The sequence below is a fragment of the Rutidosis leptorrhynchoides genome, chromosome 6 (assembly GCF_046630445.1).
Source record: "Rutidosis leptorrhynchoides isolate AG116_Rl617_1_P2 chromosome 6, CSIRO_AGI_Rlap_v1, whole genome shotgun sequence".
In the NCBI taxonomy this organism is placed as follows: domain Eukaryota; kingdom Viridiplantae; phylum Streptophyta; class Magnoliopsida; order Asterales; family Asteraceae; genus Rutidosis; species Rutidosis leptorrhynchoides.
Genome location: NC_092338.1, coordinates 111999660 through 112019535, shown reverse-complemented (window position 1 = coordinate 112019535; position 19876 = coordinate 111999660). Strand labels below are relative to the sequence as shown.

Sequence of the window (19876 nt, the reverse complement as noted above, 5' to 3'; positions counted from 1 at the left end):
GTAAAATAAGAGGTTAAATAAAAACTAAAGTTAAAGTGTAAGTTGTATAAAAATACAGTGAAACAAAAATATTTTTTAAATTGCAATTTTTCTTTCAGAATAAAGTTTAAATAAGGATAATTAATTATATGAAATTGAATGACAATGGCCAGAAGAGATATGTTGATCACCGATGCCTAAAGATGGCAAATTGGAAATGAATATATGATTCATTGAATATTCATTTGATCTGATTAATTAATGATGTATATGGATGATCTATGTGTATATATAATTTATATAAATATGAATAATGTAAATAATTTTCTAATCAAATATTATCATCTACATATTTTCATTATCACCCGCAATACATAACTACACATAAAACATGCATACATATATACTAAAACAACCGAATATATATTTAAAATTAGACAAATATAACGAATAGTCCATGTAATTTTTATCAGAAATTACTCGTGGTCCATATACTTTTTTTCGTCAAATGGTCTCTATGATTTGCATTTTAATCACACGTGGTCCCTATGGTTTGCATTTGTTCGTCAATGATGGTCTCTGTGAATACACACCACATGGACCATCGGTGATTCAAAATGCAAAGCATATGAACCAATTATGACGAAACTTATGTACCGGGACCACCAATGATTTATAATACAATTCGTATGAGTAATGCTTGATATTTTATCTTTAAAATTATTCACATACGCATACAAATAAAAATACGCACATACACACTGTAAACTAATCAAGTAGGTCAAATTTTACTTCATTATATACATAACAAGTTTTAATTAACTATAATTAATCTGGGCCCGTACATAGTGGAAACAGATTGGGACATCTGCCTCATTTGAAATTAAAAAAAAAAAAATTTACATCAAATAAAATTACTAAGTAATATAGTTTTTATTAGTGTTTATCACCGCCGTCAATAAAAAAATTATTAAATTTTTACACTTGCACCATTTGAATTTGGGTTCAAGTTCTACTACTATAAATAGCAATTAAAAGTCTTTCAAAACATGTGTGTCTACTAATAATGAGAGATATTTATTCAACCCTATAGAGTAAATTACTTAGTTGATTTTTAAGGTTGTACTGAATTTACTGATTTACTCCTTTAAAGTTTCTAATTATGCAATGGTCCTTCATTTAAAAACTTAAAACTTGTTACCTAGATAATCCTTTTTTCTAATTAATGTTAATAATATAAATATAAATATAAATATTAGTAATTATAAAGAACTATCTGTGCAACATGATTTTAAATAAATGACTGACTAGGAAATAAGTTGTGAAATATATCCCCCTCAACATAGTTAAAAGGTTTAAGACCAAATCAAGAGCAATGAGCCAATGATATACCTATAAGGACCAACAATGTAATTTACTCAAACCATTTTTTACTTGGAAGTTGGAAGTGTAACTTATTTTGCTTAACTAACGGTTGTGTATATATTTTACTATATTACTCCTATTATAATATTTGTTATAAATTTCTAATCTATCTATCTATACAACTTAATAAATCAAAAAATTAAGGCTTATGTGATGGCTGCTCATTAAACGGAAATGGCATCCTACATTGTACATTTTTAATTGATTCATTATATTATATTAAGGGCTGACATGTGGCCAAAGTATAAAATCAATTAACCCTAAATCGGGCAGTTTCAAACGCTGGTGTATCGCCTGTGGGGAGTCGGCACATCCGTCGTTCCCGGTGTTAAGTTCCTCCAACGTAAAAAAAAAAAAAAACATCGACTCCGCGTCTCCGCATGCTCTAAGATCTTATTATTAGAATATTTTTTTTATAATACTCTTTTTTTTGTTTTTTTCTACGTGCAAAAACAGGTGAATATATTTTGGAGATTTCGCATGCAAGTCTGAGACTGAGAGTATTCAGTCTTTACATAGTGGCACACAAAATACAGCACCCAGTTACCCGACTTGTAAGCCGGACCCGTAAAACCAATGGTTTTTAACCGGCATACAATATACCCTGACCAAAAGCAAAAAGATGCCACCCACTTGTTCCCCCACTTTCATCCATACGCGCGTGTCACTCACCCTCCTATACACTACCACGATCCACCATCCTCCATATTTATATAACCCCAATACTTGACACCTTCTTCTCCCATTCTCTCTCTCTCTCTCAATGTTTACAAACGGCGTGAACACCATAATTGCAACCCGGCCCATTTAAAGCTCATCATACCATTTTCTGGTTAAATATTTTTCAATGGCACAAGAATTAGTCGACGGCGAGTTTTGGTTACCACCTGAGTTTCTTAGCGATGAAGACGTACTCATGGACTTCATCCCCAGAAAACCCATCTCTAACAACCACAAAACTTCCGGGTTTTATAGTTACGACTCATTCGGGTCGAAGTCGGATCTGAGTTCTCTGGTTGAGTCTCTCTTACGCTTTACCGAAAGTGAAAAAGATGGGTTGGCCCGAAAGCTCACTAACACCACTCTTCAAAATGACCATTTTAGTAATTTCAACTTTGAAAGTAACCGCTCCAAGGTAACATTTCATTTCACTTTCATACTTCATTTTCTGTTAATATTTTTTTTACATTATTTACTAATTTTGTATTTTAATAAAATAAAATCAGGCATCATGGGTGATGGCCGGTTCGCCGCAATCAACTTTGTGTGGATGTAAACAAGGGTCAAGTAGCAGGGGTAGTCCTAACTGTGTTTCACCGCCGTTAACGGCGCCGGAAGTTAACCGTAAGATATCGTCGTGGGATCTGTTGTACGCTGCCGCCGGTGAAGTTGCTCGGATGAGAATGGTTGAAGAAGCCGCTGCTCGTTACTACTTAGATTCACAACCACCGCGTAAAACTACTTCAAACCCTAACCTCCGTTATCAACAGCCTCAAGCTGCTCAAGTAAATTTAACTTCTATTTATAACCATTTATTTCAATTAAAGCTTCTTAAAAATGATTTTAGTAATTGTTTTTTTTTCCTTTTTTGGAAAATAGTTTCAGCGGTTCAAGAAGGAACAAATGGAGAAGCAGCAGCAGTATTTTCAAAAACTTCAACAGCAGAACCGAACAAGGAATGAAAATGGTAACGGTCGGCCGTTATCTACTTGGTCAACTCAACACCAACCAGGTCAAAGACTAACCGGGTCGGGCATGCGGGCTGTGTCCCTAGGAAACTCTAATACTGCCAAACGAGAGTCCGCCGGCACTGGTGTGTTCTTGCCTCGTCAAATCGGAGCCCCGACTGAACCCATTAAAAAAAGTGGTACTATTCTTTTACTTTTTTAGTTTTTAGTTTTTTACTCTTTACTTTACCTTTATTTTTTTATATTTTATATTTTATAATTAATACTTAATTTGTTTATTTATTGTTACTTTTTAATAGGCGGTTCAACTGCTATGCTTCCGGATAGAGTGGTACAAGCTTTGAACTCGAAAACAACAGAAGGTGCTAACGTGGTGGAAGCGGATAGGATGTTCAGTGATAGCGGTATGCTGAGTCAGCAAAGGCGAAACAACCATCGGCAACAATCGGCGGAGTTCAGGCTACCTCAAGAATGGACTTATTGATGAAGTATGGAAAAATGATATTAGAAGTTTTAGGAATAGTAGAATATAATTATAATTATAATTATAATTATAATTATAATTATAATTATAATAATAGAAGTATAGAATATGAAGATGATTTTAAAAATGGATTTTGGTTTGGTTTAATTATTAGTGTTGATGTTGATGAACAAAGAAATTTGATATTGTGGGGCTAAGAAATTTGATTACCAGCAAGGTTCTCTGTTTTGGGTTAGAAAGAGAATTTTTGTTCGGTTTTTGGTTGATGCAAATGTAACTGCTGTTTTTGTGACAGATTCTAATTGGCATCATTAATTTGTTTGGATCTTGTTTGTTTGATTATTTACTTGCAATGGGCAATATGTGATTTTTAGATTTTTGTTAGTGTTTTAGGATTCATGTTCCAACTAAATTTTTTCTTTTTTTAATTAGCTTTTCTATTTCTATATGCTGGAATTTGGGGTACAGTTGTAATAAAAGATTGACAGGAAAGATTTGTTTGCTTTTTCCTGCGATTTGTGCCTCGTAACATGTTGTCGTGTCTGGAGTTTTATTTCGAGATTATGTATATTAAGGTTATCCACGTTTATGATCAAATGATTTGATAAATGATATTTTCACACTAAGGTCACTTGTTATGGTTCAAGTCTTTCACATTCATTTTCCCTTTCACATCAGCACAAACACTTTAACATTTTTTTCACAATTCCTTTCACTAAACACTCACAATCATACACTCTATATCAAACTTTAACCAATTTAAAATAATTATCTAAATACCATAAATAAATACAAATAACATTTTATTAAATAAAATAAAAACATTACATTATTAATAATTAAAAACATTACATAATTAAAAAAAAACATAAATAAAAAAAACATAAATAAAAAAAACACAATAAATAACGCTAATTGTTTCGAACAATATAATCATCCGGGAGTGTCCAAATGTGTTCGATCAAATTGTTGCGAAGGACATGATGCGTTCTTTTACCTCGCATCTCTCGATCCATCCGATCTTGGAGCGCAACTCTTTCCGTCCAAGTACGTTGCGGCGTGTTTTCTCGTTCGCGGAGATAATCTTCTTCGAGGTCGCATATGTTGCTCTCGTTGTCTTCGGTGATCATGTTGTGAAGTATAACACAAGTGTACATGATTCGACGTATTTTATTGATACTAAAAGGTCTTGCTGGGTGTTTTAGTATTGCCCAACGACCTTGAAGAACATCGAAAGCTCGTTCAACGTCTTTTCTCGCGGCTTCTTGAAAACGTTTAAACTTTACATTTTTTTTTTGGCTCAATTGGACATTTAAACGACTTGACAAGTGTTGCCCATTATGAGTATATGCCATCTACCAAGTAATACCCTTTTATAAATTCGTGCCTTTTGATAGTGTAACGGACCTCCGGAGCTCGACCATCCAATAAATCTTCGAACAAATCTGATTCATTAAGAACATTAATATCATTGTTCGAACTCGCTGGACCAAAGAAAGCGTGCCAAATCCACATATCGTAGGACGCAACCGCCTCGAGCATTATTGTTGGTCCTTCGTGATCACCCCTGTGGTAATGCCCTTGCCACGCAACTGGACAATTTTTCCAAGGCCAGTGCATGCAATCGAGACTACCTAACATACCCGAAAAACCGTGCATCTCCAAATGGTTGGCATGCAATCGACGAACATCTTCTTCAGTTGGTTTCCTTAAATATTCTCGCGAAAATATATGGATAATACATTTGCAATAATTTTTTAAACAATCACGAGACGTTGATGCGCCCATGTGTAAATACTCATCGAATGCATCAGGTGCAATGTCATACGCCAATTGACGTATGGCCGATGTACACTTTTGAAAAATATTGAAACCGAGTTGACTGGTTGCATCGTATCGTTGAAAAAAAAAATTTAAAATAATCGGGTCTCGGTTGAGAATCATACGATAGAATAGCATGACCAATACGCATAAACAATGACTTACTCATTCGAAATCGATTTCGAAAATAATCACCAGGAAATGTTGGATTATTCGAGAAATAGTCGCGAAACAAACGAATACCGATATCAATACGATCTCTTTGTAACCGGCGTCTTCTAATAATTGTACGAGAATTTCGAGCCTCATCTTCTTCGTCCATTGCATCAAGCGAATCGAGTAAGTTAAACGTGTTGTAACCTTCTTGAATTAAATCTTCATCGGAATCGGACTCTGCGCTATCATTATCCGTCTCGCTTTCGCTCTCAGAAAGTAATAAATCTTCCAAAGCCATTTGAATTTTTTTGTTTTTTGTTTGTGGAAATATGAATTGAAGGTTGAGAGTGTTTGATATAAAATAAAAATTGAAAGTGTAGTATGAGTGTGTGATTATGTTTGTGTAGTATGTGTTTGTATTTATAGAGTAAAAAAGTGTAAAAGAAAAAAAAATAAAATAGCCGTTGGAAAAAAAAAGGAAAAAATAAAACTCGAGTGGGCCCCACCAGTAGTCCGTTAGAGCCGTTGCAGGACCCACTGGCGGTCCCTTTCACGACTTGCCGGTGGTGGTGGTTACCGCCTGGTGGCGGTGGTGGTTGGCGATACATAGCAAGTGGCCTAATTTATGATAGATCTATCACATTACATGGTATTGTACGATTTATTAATGAATGCATCCGGTGTACTTACAAAAAATTATTGTGAATATATATTTAGTATAAAAAATTAGTTCATCGTCTAGGGGATGATGCCATCGACTATAATGAATTTATATTTAGTATCAAACACCATACCTTTGTGACGAATATTATTATTTTGGCGGTAAAACGCTCGAAGAAAAAAATGAAAACATTCAATGCATTGAATGTTTTGATTCTGAGTTTATTTGCGTCTTTTGTTTTCATCTTATGTGAAGTGTTTTTTTCGAAATTTATCCCGATTTAGAGTTTAGGGTTTAGTGTTTTGGGTTTAGTTCCTAAACCCCAAAACCCAAAACCCTAAACCCTAAACTCTAAATCGTTGGTGTTAAAATATTCAATCTAAACCCTAATTTCAAAACCCTAATAGCTAAGCCTTAATTTTTAACCTCCTAATTTCTAAACCTTAATTTCTAACACCTTAAAAAACTCAGAATCAAAACATTCAATGCATTGAATATTTTCATTTTTTTCTTCGAGCGTTTTATCGCCAAAATAATAAAATTCATCACAAAGTGTCTTTTTTAAATGTTCATATTTTCATGTGATCTTGATGCCTGAAAAAGTTTCGAAAAAAATGAAAAAGAATTACTTTCCCCCAAAAAAGTGCTTCCCTCTTGATTAAATCTCTAATATATATATATATATATATATATATATATATATATATATATATATATATATATATATATATATATATATATATATATATATATATATATATATATATATATATATATATATATATATATTATGCCTGGCAAACGGGTCGGGTTGGGTTGGGTTTGGTCGAGACTCAAATAGGTTTGGGTCGAAACGAGTCAGAATTTAAATGAGTCAAACGAGTTGGGTAGGGACCCGGGTCGGGTTGGGTCTGAGTGGGTCAAGACCCAACGGGTAGGGTTGGGTCGAGAACCATTTTATTCAATAATTTTGGTTTTAAATAATTTTTTATCATTTTTATTATTTTTATTATTTTATTACTTTTTATTATATTTTAAAAATTACATCGTGCAACTAAAATTCAAAATTTTACAGCTCAACCCATTGGACCCATATACAAGACCCGTTGGACCCGTCTCTATTTGTTGGACTTGGTAGATTTGAACCCGATCGACCCATTTCTTATTTTTTTGTCTAAGACCCAATATTTTTTAAAAACACTCATTGGATCAATTTTTAAGGATGTGAATATCAAAAACTCAAAATTTTACAACTCGACCCGTTTGACCCATATGTAAGATGTGACGACCCGGAAATTTTTGACCAAATTTAAACTTAATCTTTATATGATTTCGACACGATAAGTAAAGTCTATTAAACCGAGTCTCAAATGTTTAAATTATTTTTCATGAATGAATTTGACCTTTGACTGTTCCCGACGATTCACGAACAATTAATTGTAAATAGATATGTGTGTATGTATATATAAATAATAATTCAAAATATAATTTGAAGTATTATATGTTGTTGTTATTAAAAATTAATAAATTAAAAATAGGATATTATAATAATTATTATTTAAAATATATCTCTATATATAAATAAAGTATATTAAAAATAAATATTTAATGATTGTAATACTCGTTTGATGTTTCGATTGATATTAAGCAAGTAAAATTCAAACTTATGTAATTTTAAAATAAACGTTGATACGAAAATGGGTTTTATAAAATTTAGGCTACTAAAAATGTATTTAGGACCTAGTAATTAAATTTTAAAACTTTTTATATTTTACTTGGGGTTGGGAGTGAATAATTAATGTATTTTATTTAATAGTTAATGAATAAATTTTATACCATAATGACCGAAATAAATAAAGATAATTACTGTGAAAGTTTGGGATTTTTCTGAAGACTTTTATCCGTCACTGATTTCAAATAGTGGACGATACACAGTCCGTGAAAACTGTCGGCAGAAAATGTGAAAGGATTACTGTACGCTCTGTTTCATGTCCATTTCATACTTTATCATTTACTGTACTTAATTGAAATCTAAATGGATTACTATGCTTGATTGAGTAATATATTAATACATACACGTTCTTATGATTATTATTATATATATTATTTCTTTATCTTGTACATATATGTGATACATAGACAATGAACTCAATCACCACCAAGTAATCAATTTCTGTTTCTTTCTTTTACTTATCAAATTGAACACCATCTCTCTCCTCACCCGTGCTTCATCCCTCTTTCTGTTTTAACCAAGAACCCACCATCACTATTAATTATCATTTTTCTTTTACAACCACTTGTATTACTACTACATGTTTTCTGTTTCTATTCAATTATCATCACTATCTCTTAACACATCTTCAAACATTCCATATTGATTTTACGTGGGATATAACTGACCCACTCTTTTTGCATACTCGTTTCACTCTAGACCCCTACCACAATTGAACCGTCATCTTGTCTTCTATCTCTACTATTACCACCAAGTTATGATATAAGCTATAGAACTTTCACCCGCCATCACCAATAACTCCATCATCACCACTTAAACTCGATAGCCACCATCAACCGTTACCTTCTCCACTGGCCACCATAACCGACCCCAAAACACCACCTTATAACCACCTTTCCACGACCACCAAAACCATCACCTCAAGACACCACAACTTCCCTATGATCATCATCACCCGACACCTTCGCCACTATATGAATCTATTTTCTTGTTGAATCCATTACAAAACATCATCATTTTGATGCTACACTACGGTTACTTCCTGCTTTCTGTTACTACGCGACTGTGTGGTTGCAGCAGATGACAACCGTGACAAACCACCATTTTTTCTTCTCTTCTTCTCTTCACTTTTGGTTTCCGTTGATGCTATGTTATAGCAACTATTCGATTTCCGTTTCTGTAATGTGATGATACATAAAATGATAAGGTTATAGATATCACACCCCCAGTTAGGGCTTGGGCTAAATGTGACTTAATATCAAACAAACCAACATATTATAATATACGAGAACAATACTAAATGATAAATCGAACTTTTTTGAGTACGCAGCGGAAAATGAAATGTCGTTACAAAGGAATAAAGTAAATGTTCAAATGCACAAGTAGTAAATGCGATATCTCTTGATCCTATGTCCAAGTAGCATCACATAAGTAGTAAGTAAGAAAGCTTGAATCAATCAGCACCTGAGACAAAACATGCTAAAGTGTCAACCAAAAGGTTGAGTGAAGTTCATAGGTTTAACAAATAAGTTTGACCGTTGTTTTAGACTACAAGATTTAGTTTTTAAAGTTGATCTCGCAGGATCAAAAAGTTATGCCAATGCGTGATATTTAGACTAAACGTTCAAGTTTGCCCCAAAGACAAGTTGTAGTTTATACTTGTCGGTTTAATTTCATTATTAAGTAATACAATGACTTGGTCAAATGTATCGGAGACGTTACTCCCGATAGGCCTACCCCCAATAATTAAGCATGCATTCGAGCAATTAAAAATATTACTGTAGGGACTTAGTCGGACATAGCCGGGTTTAGCATAGTTTTAACAGTTGGTACTTGTGTCTAAATTGTAAATAGTAAAAGTAGCATGTGTCTCACCCCAATAAAAGTAAATAAGTTTGCTAGCAATAAAGAGTGGGGCTATGAATTCACCTTAGTAAGTAGAGAGATGAGCTAGTTATTCCTCGAAATAGAAAGTTGGATGAGTGAGCAGAAAAGTCAACCTATTGACATTTAAGAGTAGTAAGTGTTTTGCCCAAGTTTAAGTTTAAGTATGTAAGTGTTTAAGTATAGTTTGTTTTACTAAGTTTCCATTCCTAGTAAGTTTCTACTTTTAGAAAGTTTCCATTTTTAGAAAGTTTCTATTTTTAGTAAGTTTCCCATTTTAGTAAGTTTATAATTAGAAAGTTTCTATTTTTAAAAGTGTTTCCATTTTATGATACTTGCCATATTAGATATACTTCCAATCACCCCTTTTCCTTCGAATGGCCATTTCAGGTCTAGGGGCTTAAGCTATAGGATCCTTTAAATCGGAAAATCCAAACCCTTCCGCCTAGAGTTTCGTAGAAACCATTCGTCAAGAAAGTTCGAAGATCTATATATATCTAATATATATCCCAAAATGTTTTTATGTGTTATAATATAGGTAGTATAGTATATGTGTTAATAATAGTATAAGTGTAAGTGTTAAATAATAGTATAAGTAATATTAGGGTTTCATTAATTAATTAGGTTTAATTAATTAGAGTAGTAATTAATGATTAGGGTTTAGTAATTAATAGCTAAGGTTTAATTAATGTCTAGGGTTTAATAATTAATTAGAGTTTTAATAAATTAGGGTTAGGTTTAGGGTTTTAATTAAAGTAGTATAGTTTAGATGTAATTAGGGTTTAGTATAGATATATATATGTAACTCGTGTATATGTATATATATATATATATATATATATATATATATATATAAATATATTTTTTTACATGTATATATGTATGTATCGATATGTATATGTATATATGTAGGTTGATGTTATGCGAGGTGTATACGAAATACTGTTATTTTTATTACAAAATACTATTAAATACAATACAATTTTACACAAGTTTTTTATTTATTTATTTATTTATTGAATGAAATATACCTAAACCTTGCTACAACACTTATAGGCAGTGTACCTAATCGTAGAGTAGTGTAGTTTTTAGTAAGTCTGGTTCGTTCCACGGGGAGACGGCTTATTGCGTACACTATATTTTTAAACAATTATATTTGTATATATATATATATATATATATATATATATATATATATATATATATATATATATATATATATATATATATATATATATATATATATATATATATTAGTAATATAGTAGTATTATTATTATTATAAAAAGGGAGTTTTACCGTTTAATGACCGGTTTGTCGATTTTAAATAAAGCGTAAAGATAAATGACGATAATATAAATGACAGAATTTAAATTGCGATAAAGTAAATTGCAGTAATTAAAATGACAGTAAATAAAGGTACGATGAAATATGAAATAAAAGTATTATGCTTATTTAAACTTCCGTAATCATGATGTTTGATGTTTTGATTTTAATTAATTGTTACCCGGGTTAATTGTCCTTTGTCCTGGTTTATTTGATACCTATCTGATTTTTGTCCATAATAGTCCATCGGTCATAATTATAAAATGCTCATCAAATTAACCTTATTCCCGAAGTCAAATATTCTAACTAATTAGGGATTTTAACTGTAACAAGATTTTAATACTTTGTTAACAATTACACCAATTATCCTTATATGTAATCCACCCCTGTTTTAATGAGATATGAATATTAATTTACCAACTTGATCAGAATGAATAATCAATTACCCAACCCGAATAATTAATTAAATGATCGTAAAAGATGTCGTATAAACGTCACTAAATAGAACATACATAATCATTTTAATAATTATTAGATTAACTAATTTGAAGATAGGTTCGACAGATTCTAATGAGTTGTCATTCGATTAGACAATACTCCCTATCTATTAATAGTCAATAGTCCAATGTCCACAAGTGTCGGTCTTTTGTCCAAACCTTAATTATGGTACAAAATCTAATAACCCCGTCTTAATATTTTAGTCTAACATCACGATTACTTCGGCTCAAATAAGCATAATAATAACTTAGTTATGAGACATTAATTTAAAAAGGAAGAACATAGCTTACAGTGGTGATTAATCGCGTAGCGTTACACGGACAGAGTTCCGACTTAAAACCCGTAAAACATTCTTACAATAACCTTATTATTATTAACTTAAATTAAGATTAAAATTATAATTATAAATATAAATATATATATTATATGTAAAGAGAAAGAAAGAAGAAAAGGTGTGTAAAACTCGTCCAAAAAATGCTGAATTTATAGACATGGCCACCATTTCCCTGCCATGCGATCGCATGAGAATAAGGCAGCCAGGCCATGCGATCGCATGGCTATCTGGATCCAGCTCAATCACTTTGTTTTCTAGTTTGCCGACGTTTTATTTAAATATATATAATTTATATAATTTATATTAATTATATATATATTATATTATATTCTTGTGCATAGTTGACTTGTAATTTTAGGTCCGTTGCGTCGCGCGTTGATAGTTGGCTCAGGTCCCGTTATGGATTTTCAAACGTCCTTTCTTACGCGGAGATATCTTGTACTTTGCGTTCCGCGGTTCGTACTCTTGTCCTTTTTAGATGTTTCTTATCAATAAATGGAACCACTTGAATTATATCTTGTACATTTGAGCTTTTTGGTCATTTGCGTCTTCAAATCGTCGTTTTCTTCTTTTGTCTTCGTACTTATTTATTTAAACGAATATTACATAAAAATAGAACAATTGCAACTAAAAGCTTTACATATTGGAAGGATATTGTGCCTAAATATATGTTCATTTGGAGCACTATCAAATATCCCCACACTTGAGCGTTGCTTGTCCTCAAGCAATACAGAACTTGAAATTAAATCACACTTCACTCGAATCACTTTTTTTTATTCTCACACTTTATACATCAGTGATTTTGATACGGCGGTATAAACAATGATAGTAACGATGTGGTTTACAGTCCCACATGACTATTAAAAATTTAGATCCTTTAAGGAAATTGGATCTTTATGAAAACATTTGATCTTTTGAAAATTTATTCTAGATTTTACCCTAGATAAGTTTTCCGGAATAACTCTTCACCGGTGTTTGTAAAATATTTTTGTGGGTTGTGAGGGTTTCAGATTTTAAAATTTTAGCTCAAAACTTGCGGTTTTGTGTCACCCACTTACTAACCTTGTATTAGGAAAGCAACACGTCCAGTATACTTGCTCCGTATATTACCTTTCGATAAACTACCATCCGGTTGTAAAGGAAAGCGTTGAACAAGCAACTGTTAAGGAAATGTCTAATGACATGCAGATGTTCATGGTCTACAACGTGTCGGATGTAATTACTATCCTTTGTAGGAGCAATAGTAAAGATCACCCTATAATTTTTTGGTCTGGCACAAGGTCCTGTCTCCGATCATGCTATGCAACCACCGTTCTTACAGTTGACACCCGATTTGGTTCAGGTGACCTAATGAATTCCAGTGAATTCTTAGGATTTTACGTTCAATGGTAATGAACGCATTGAAAATAGGTTTTTAGAAAAAAATCGGTTTTATTTTGATCAAAATATTTTCTCGTTCAAGCTCGAGTTTATATATTATTGAATTCCATGAGTTTGTAATTCTCAATCTTTAAAGTCAATCTCAAGGATTGAGTAATATCAGGCTTAAAAGCTGATTTTTAATCTTTAAGGAGATTATCCTTTCTGGGGATCTGATTCATTAGTCTTATCAAGCTAATTTTCACGGCGCCCTCCCCATTTTACGAGACAGATCCTCTCATGGTTAGGATAAGTCTGACCACTTGGCGACCCTGTTTGATGCTGAGGTCCGTGGATTTCCTGCTGATTTTAGAGATGACTTTTCTAGATTTTTCGTCAACCTACAACTGGTCTGGACGACTACTTCTTGACCTAAATCAAGGAGCGCGTGTCTTTTTCAGAAGACTTTACTTCCTTTTAATGATGGAATTGATTCATCGTGTAGATCCATCTATTCTTTCAAAGTTATTACAATAAATTGGGTAAAACTGATTAGTTTAGTCCAAAGCAAAAGTACCTGCAATAATCTGTACCAAATATGTGATATGTGTTTTAAAGAACTTGGTAAATTCTTCCCACACTTAGCTTTTATTTATTCTTTTCTTTACCTTTTTATTCTCTTCTATTCCATTTTAAATGAATTCAAGCGTTTTGGATTGTTTCTCCATTTATGTTCTCTCCGAGGTAACAATAATTTCGGCATTAATACCTAGTTTTATCGTTCATAAATATGTATAAACATGATTTCGAATTCATTTAGTTGAATTTTTTTTAAATTTTAACAAAATTTGATAATTAAACTAAGTGTAAACCCGAGAGAATTTATAACCCTTCCCCACACTTGAGATCATGCAATGCCCTCATTTGCATGAAATCAGACTATAATTATAAATTCATGAGGGTGATTAGTGTAGAAAAGTGATTAAAAATACCGAGTTTGCAAACATATAATTTTATATCACATTTGATATTTTGCGTCTTGTCGTCAAAATTAGTAGCTTTTGCTGAACTTAATGCCAGTCTTTGAAAGTGCGCTGTTTTACCCTGTTTTGTACATAAGATAAACTACAAACATATATATATATATATATATATATATATATATAAGACCTTTATTTATTAAAACAATTTAAATGAATAATTTTTTAAAAATTTTTTTCCTTTTACTTTAGGTAGTTTCGGTATGTTTACCTTGTCCGTCCCTCGATAAAATTTAAAATTTTTCGTTTTTAAAGCGATTGTTTTAAAAGCAAAGATTTTTTTGGGTTTTTTAATTTTTTTGGTATACTTTAGATCAATAAAATTAAAAATAATGATAACACCCTCAGGTAGAGCAATTTCGGTTCCATGACCTAGTCTTCAACTTACGATGAATTTTAGAAATCATTTTTTAAACTTAATGAAATAAAGTAAATTTTGTTTTTAAATTAACACAAAACTTAAATTTAAAAAGCGTATTAATTTCATACAAAACCTACAAAACAAAAAAAAAAAAATTCAGAATGGAGGGAGAAAACTAGTTCTTTAGTGTCTGCTAGTGGAAAAGACCAATCGGATTCTATTCTCGGAACTACACGAGAACAGAACAACTAACTCTAGACAATATTTTCATTTTAGAACATTTGAATCTCCCCACACTTAGGTAGCTGTGGTGTCGAAATTGTGATTAACTTCATCGTCAATTTCTTTTGGACCATAATCAACTTGCATATCTGTGAATTTTGCTTTAAGCCATTGGTCGGATTCCTGTGTAATATCCACAAATTCAACTAGTTTCACCTTTTCTTTAGGCGATAGATTTGATACTAACCGGTTACATAACTTAAAGTTCCCCTTGGTTCTAGCATCACGAATCCGTTTGATAAGTTTCTTGATTGAACTATTAATAACGGGGTCATTTAATTTCGTATCAATAACGGGGTTCTTTGTTATCAGGTCATCATTAGGTGTTACTTCATTTTTCCCACACTTAGGCGGATTATTATTGCTAAGCACTACCGTTGGAGTTGGTAAAACAATATGGTTCTTATCAATTGTTTTTGTTGGTTCAACGGTTTTGGTTTGTAGAGATTTAGCCTTTTGACTCACAAAGGTGATTGATTTTTCATCATTACTAAGTGTCATTCTACCCTCTCTTACATTAAATAACGCCCCGGTGGATGCTAAGAATGGTCGACCTAAAATTAGAGGAATGTTTGGGTCATCTTCTATGTCAATGACAATAAATTCGACTAAAAAGGTTAAATTACCCACTTGAACGGGTAGGTTGTCAGCAATTCCAACCGGGTGCCTAATGATTTGATCAAAGAATCGAACACTCATCTCTGTTGGACTTAGCTCACCTACTCCTAATCTCTTATATAATGAAAGAGGAATAACACTCACACTCGCACCTAAATCTGCTAGTGCGTCATACATGACACAATCACTAAGTAGACAAGGAACAATAAATTCACCCGGATCACCTAACCTGGGTGGAGGTTTTGGTGGAACTGTCTTCATCGGGTTTATCTTTACGGTTTTTTTTTCTTGCATTTTCTTATTCTTCTTCTTCTTCTTTCCAGAGGTATCACACACTTTATTACCTATTACTTGCTCATACTCAACTCCTTTTTTTGAATACGGGATGGGTGGTATGTATGGTGCCACCACTGTCTTTACATACTCGGGTGGTGGTGGTGTTGTAACTTATTCATTGTTATTCACATCTAAAACCTTCCCATCTTCTGGAGCTGGTTTTTCAGAATTTGTTGAAACCATATTAACATTTTCATTCCGAGGATTTACTTCAGTATTACTCGGTAGCTTTCCTTGTTCCCTCTCACTCATCATGCTAGTAAGAGTACCTACGTGTTTTTCTAGATTCAAAATGGAAGCTTGTTGAGTTCTTAATGACTGATCAAACCTCTCATTTGTTTGGGTTTGAGATGTAATAAATTGTGTTTGAGAGTCCATTAGCTTTGCTATCATTTCTTCCAGATTTGACTTTTTCTCTTCGGTTTGTTGTGGTGGTTTATATAAGCCAGGTCTTTGTTGATTGAAAGTGTTGTTTTGAGTTGGTTGATTATTCGGACCTTGTTGGTTATACGAGTTATTGTTGAGTCCATTTGGACTGTAAAGAATGTTTTGATTTCGATTAAAGTTTGGCCTTGGCGATTGATAATTATTTTGATAATTATTTCCCGGCCTTTGGTTCATATAGGAAACATTCTCACGTTGTTCCATCGTTTGCTCGATGTGACAATCTTTCGTTAAGTGTGGTCCACCACATTGCTCACAACTTATTCGTATTGCGTGAATATCTTTAGTCATCTTTTCCATTCGTCTCTCAAAAGCATCTATTTATGCGGAAACGGAATCAAAGTCATGGCTAGAATCGGCTCTAGCCACTTTAGATAAATGAAAAATATCTTTTTCCTGATGCCACTCATGTGAGTGGGAGGCTGTGTTATCAATGATTTTGTGAGCTTCAGTTGCGGTTTTCTTCATAATGGAACCACCAGCTGCTGTGTCGATGTCTTTTCGTGTAGCAACGTCGCATCCTTGGTAGAATATTTGTACTATTTGATAAGTGTCTAAACCATGTTGAGGACATCCTCTTAACAACTTTCCAAATCTTGTCCATGCCTCATATAGAGTTTCATTTGGCTTTTGTGTGAACGTAACTATTTCTCCTTAAAGTCTCACGGCTTTAGATGCCGGAAAGAATTGTTTAAGAAATTTTTCAACTAAAACATCCCATGTATCAATCGCCCCTTCAGGTAACAATTCTAACCAATCTTTGGCTTCTCCATTTAAAGTCCAGGGAAATAACATGAGATAGATCTGTTCATTCTCAACTTCTCAGATTTTGAATAAAGTACAGATCCTATTAAAGGTTCGAAGATGTTCGTTTGGATCTTCTTTTGGCGTACCACTATATTGGTATTGATTAGTTACCATGTGTAAGATTTGTCCTTTGATTTCATAATCTGGCACATTAATGTCTGGCTTAATAATGGCGTGTCCTTGGCCAGTGCGTTTAGCCCTCATTCGGTCTTCCATACTTAGAGGTTCCATATTTTCCATGATTGAATTTGTTGAATCTGAATCACTAGAGGATTCTGATTTAATGGTTTCTTCCTCGACAATATCTGGATGAGTGATTTGTGGTTCAAGAGGAATGATTAGTGGTTCAGGATCTCTGAATTGTCCCTGAATATCCTCCGGATTCTCAATTGTGAGGTCGGGTTCAAAAAATGGATTATCGGAAATTTGAATTGGAGTACTTGGTCGTCTAGATGATGATTCTAAAGAAAAATCAACGGCGACAATGTTGGCTAGATGTCTTGATAGAGTTACAGGTGGTGAACGTATGAAAGGTGTCGAACGTTTTGCTCGGTGCATTCACTGAATATCCTATTAGTTATAAAAAAATAAAAAAAATTATATAAGTTATCAAATTAATAGACTTTTCTGATTTTGCCCACGTTTCGAATTGCCAATAGATGCAACAGGTAGCCAGGACCCTTTAAATCGGAAGCCCACAACTCGCCACTAACAAATCCAACTATTACTACGAACCAGAAAATTTTGGATGTCTATCAATTTAACCGCTTAAAATAATTTTTCGTCGAAATTTTAAGAAATTAAAGAAAATTCTATGTCCTAAAGCCTAGAGCGTCGAGAAATAAGAAAGATAAAGAATGCGTCGAAAAATGTCAAAAAATAAGCGTCGAAAAATAATAATAAGATAGTAGCGCGTCGAAACTTAAAAGTCTAAAAACTAAATATTAAAAGTTGCGTCTAAAGGTATTAAAACTTAAAAGGAATTCTATATCCAAAACGGTAATAACTTAAATAGGCACTAAAACCTATTAAATATTTAAGCGATAAGCGACGTCGTAAAATTCTAAAGCACCTAAATCTTAGTCTAAAGAAAAAGTACTTAAGGGATTTTACGGCAAAGCCTAAAAATATAAAAATTCTACGGCAAAAACTATGCTTAAAACTATATAACGAACTAAATGATACAAATTATAAAAAGATATATTATAAAAAGATAAAAATAAAATTTTATATAAAAATATTATTTTTATATTATTAGTTTATAAAAATATTAATTTATATAATTAACAATAATACTTAATATAAATATTACAAAATATAAATTAAAACTAATTACTAAATACAAATTAAATAAATAAAAACCTAATTAGGTTAAATAATAATATTAATTAATAAAAATCCTAAACCATAATTAATGCATACCAGGTTAGTCCTGTCAGCCTACACCATGCGACCGCATGGAATTTAGGCATCCAGCTCATGCGATCGCATGGGCCTAGATTGCAGATCAGTTTTGGGCTTCGACTGGTTCGGCCCAATCTTTAATTTCAATTTTTTTTTTCTGATTTATATAAAATATTTATATAATAAAAAAACTTATATTTTAAAAATCTAAAAATAAAAATAAAAATACTTTTAAATTTTATATATTTTAAACAAACTCTTAAAAATATATTTTTTTCCTTTTTTTTATAACTATATTTTTTTAAATATAGCGTTTCGCCGAGTCCCTGGCAGCGGCGCCAAAAACTTGATGTTATGCGAGGTGTATACGAAATACTATTATTTTTATTACGAAATACTATTAAATACGATACAATTTTACACAAGTTTTTATTTATTTATTTATTTATTGAATGGAATATACCTAAACCTTGCTACAACACTTATAGGCAGTGTACCTAATCGTAGAGTAGTGTAGTTTTTAGTAAGTCCGGTTTGTTCCACATGGAGACGGCTTATTGCGTACACTATATTTTTAAACAATTATATTTGTGTGTGTGTATATATATATATATATATATATATATATATATATATATATATATATATATATATATATATATATATATATATATATATATATATATATATATATATATATATTAGTAATATAGTAGTATTATTATTATTATTATTATAAAAAGGGGGTTTTACCGTTTAATGACCGGTTTGTCGATTTTAAATAAAGCGTAAAGATAAATGACGATAATATAAATGACAGAATTTAAATTGCGATAAAGTAAATTGCAGTAATTAAAATGACAGTAAATAAAGGTACGATGAAATATGAAATAAAAGTATTATACTTATTTAAACTTCCGTAATCATGATGTTTGACGTTTTGATTTTAATTAATTGTTACCTGGGTTAATTGTCCTTTGTCCTGGTTTATTTGATACCTGTCTGGTTTTTGTCCATAATAGTCCATCGGTCATAATTATAAAATGCTCGTCAAATTAACCTTATTCTCGAAGTCAAATATTTCAACTAATTAGGGATTCGAACTGTAACAAGGTTTTAATACTTTGTTAACAATTACACCAATTATCCTTGTATGTAATCCACCCCTGTTTTAATGAGATATGAATATTAATTTACCCACTTGATCAGAATGAATAATCAATTACCCAACCCGAAT

General features: G+C 32.1%; 2 protein-coding genes across 2 annotated transcripts; one reads left to right on the top strand and one right to left on the bottom strand.

The window, feature by feature from the left end:
- Positions 1 to 2171: 2171 nt before the first annotated feature.
- Positions 2172 to 3896, top strand: LOC139855765 (uncharacterized). The gene is made up of 5 exons (XM_071845011.1): positions 2172 to 2539; positions 2631 to 2909; positions 3004 to 3271; positions 3392 to 3638; positions 3669 to 3896. The coding sequence occupies exons 1-4, from the start codon at positions 2252 to 2254 to the stop codon at positions 3574 to 3576; spliced, it is 1020 nt and encodes a 339-aa protein (XP_071701112.1). The 5' UTR covers positions 2172 to 2251; the 3' UTR covers positions 3577 to 3638; positions 3669 to 3896.
- A 1018-nt stretch (positions 3897 to 4914) lies between these two features.
- LOC139853978 (uncharacterized) lies at positions 4915 to 5851 on the bottom strand. Its single transcript, XM_071843314.1, has 2 exons — positions 5523 to 5851; positions 4915 to 5458 (listed from the first exon to the last, which is right to left on the bottom strand). The coding sequence occupies exons 1-2, from the start codon at positions 5849 to 5851 to the stop codon at positions 4915 to 4917; spliced, it is 873 nt and encodes a 290-aa protein (XP_071699415.1).
- Between the last annotated feature and the right edge of the window lie 14025 nt (positions 5852 to 19876).

Bases quoted from the DNA above. Each gene is read 5' to 3' on its own strand.
- LOC139853978 (XM_071843314.1), bottom strand. From the start codon at position 5,851: ATGGCTTTGGAAGATTTATTACTTTCTGAGAGCGAAAGCGAGACGGAT. The intron at 5,459-5,522 runs GTATGATTCTCA...CGATGCAACCAG, and splicing joins ATTGGTCATGCTATTCTATC to TCAACTCGGTTTCAATATTT.
- LOC139855765 (XM_071845011.1), top strand. From the start codon at position 2,252: ATGGCACAAGAATTAGTCGACGGCGAGTTTTGGTTACCACCTGAGTTT. The intron at 2,540-2,630 runs GTAACATTTCAT...AAATAAAATCAG, and splicing joins TTGAAAGTAACCGCTCCAAG to GCATCATGGGTGATGGCCGG. The intron at 3,272-3,391 runs GTACTATTCTTT...ACTTTTTAATAG, and splicing joins TGAACCCATTAAAAAAAGTG to GCGGTTCAACTGCTATGCTT.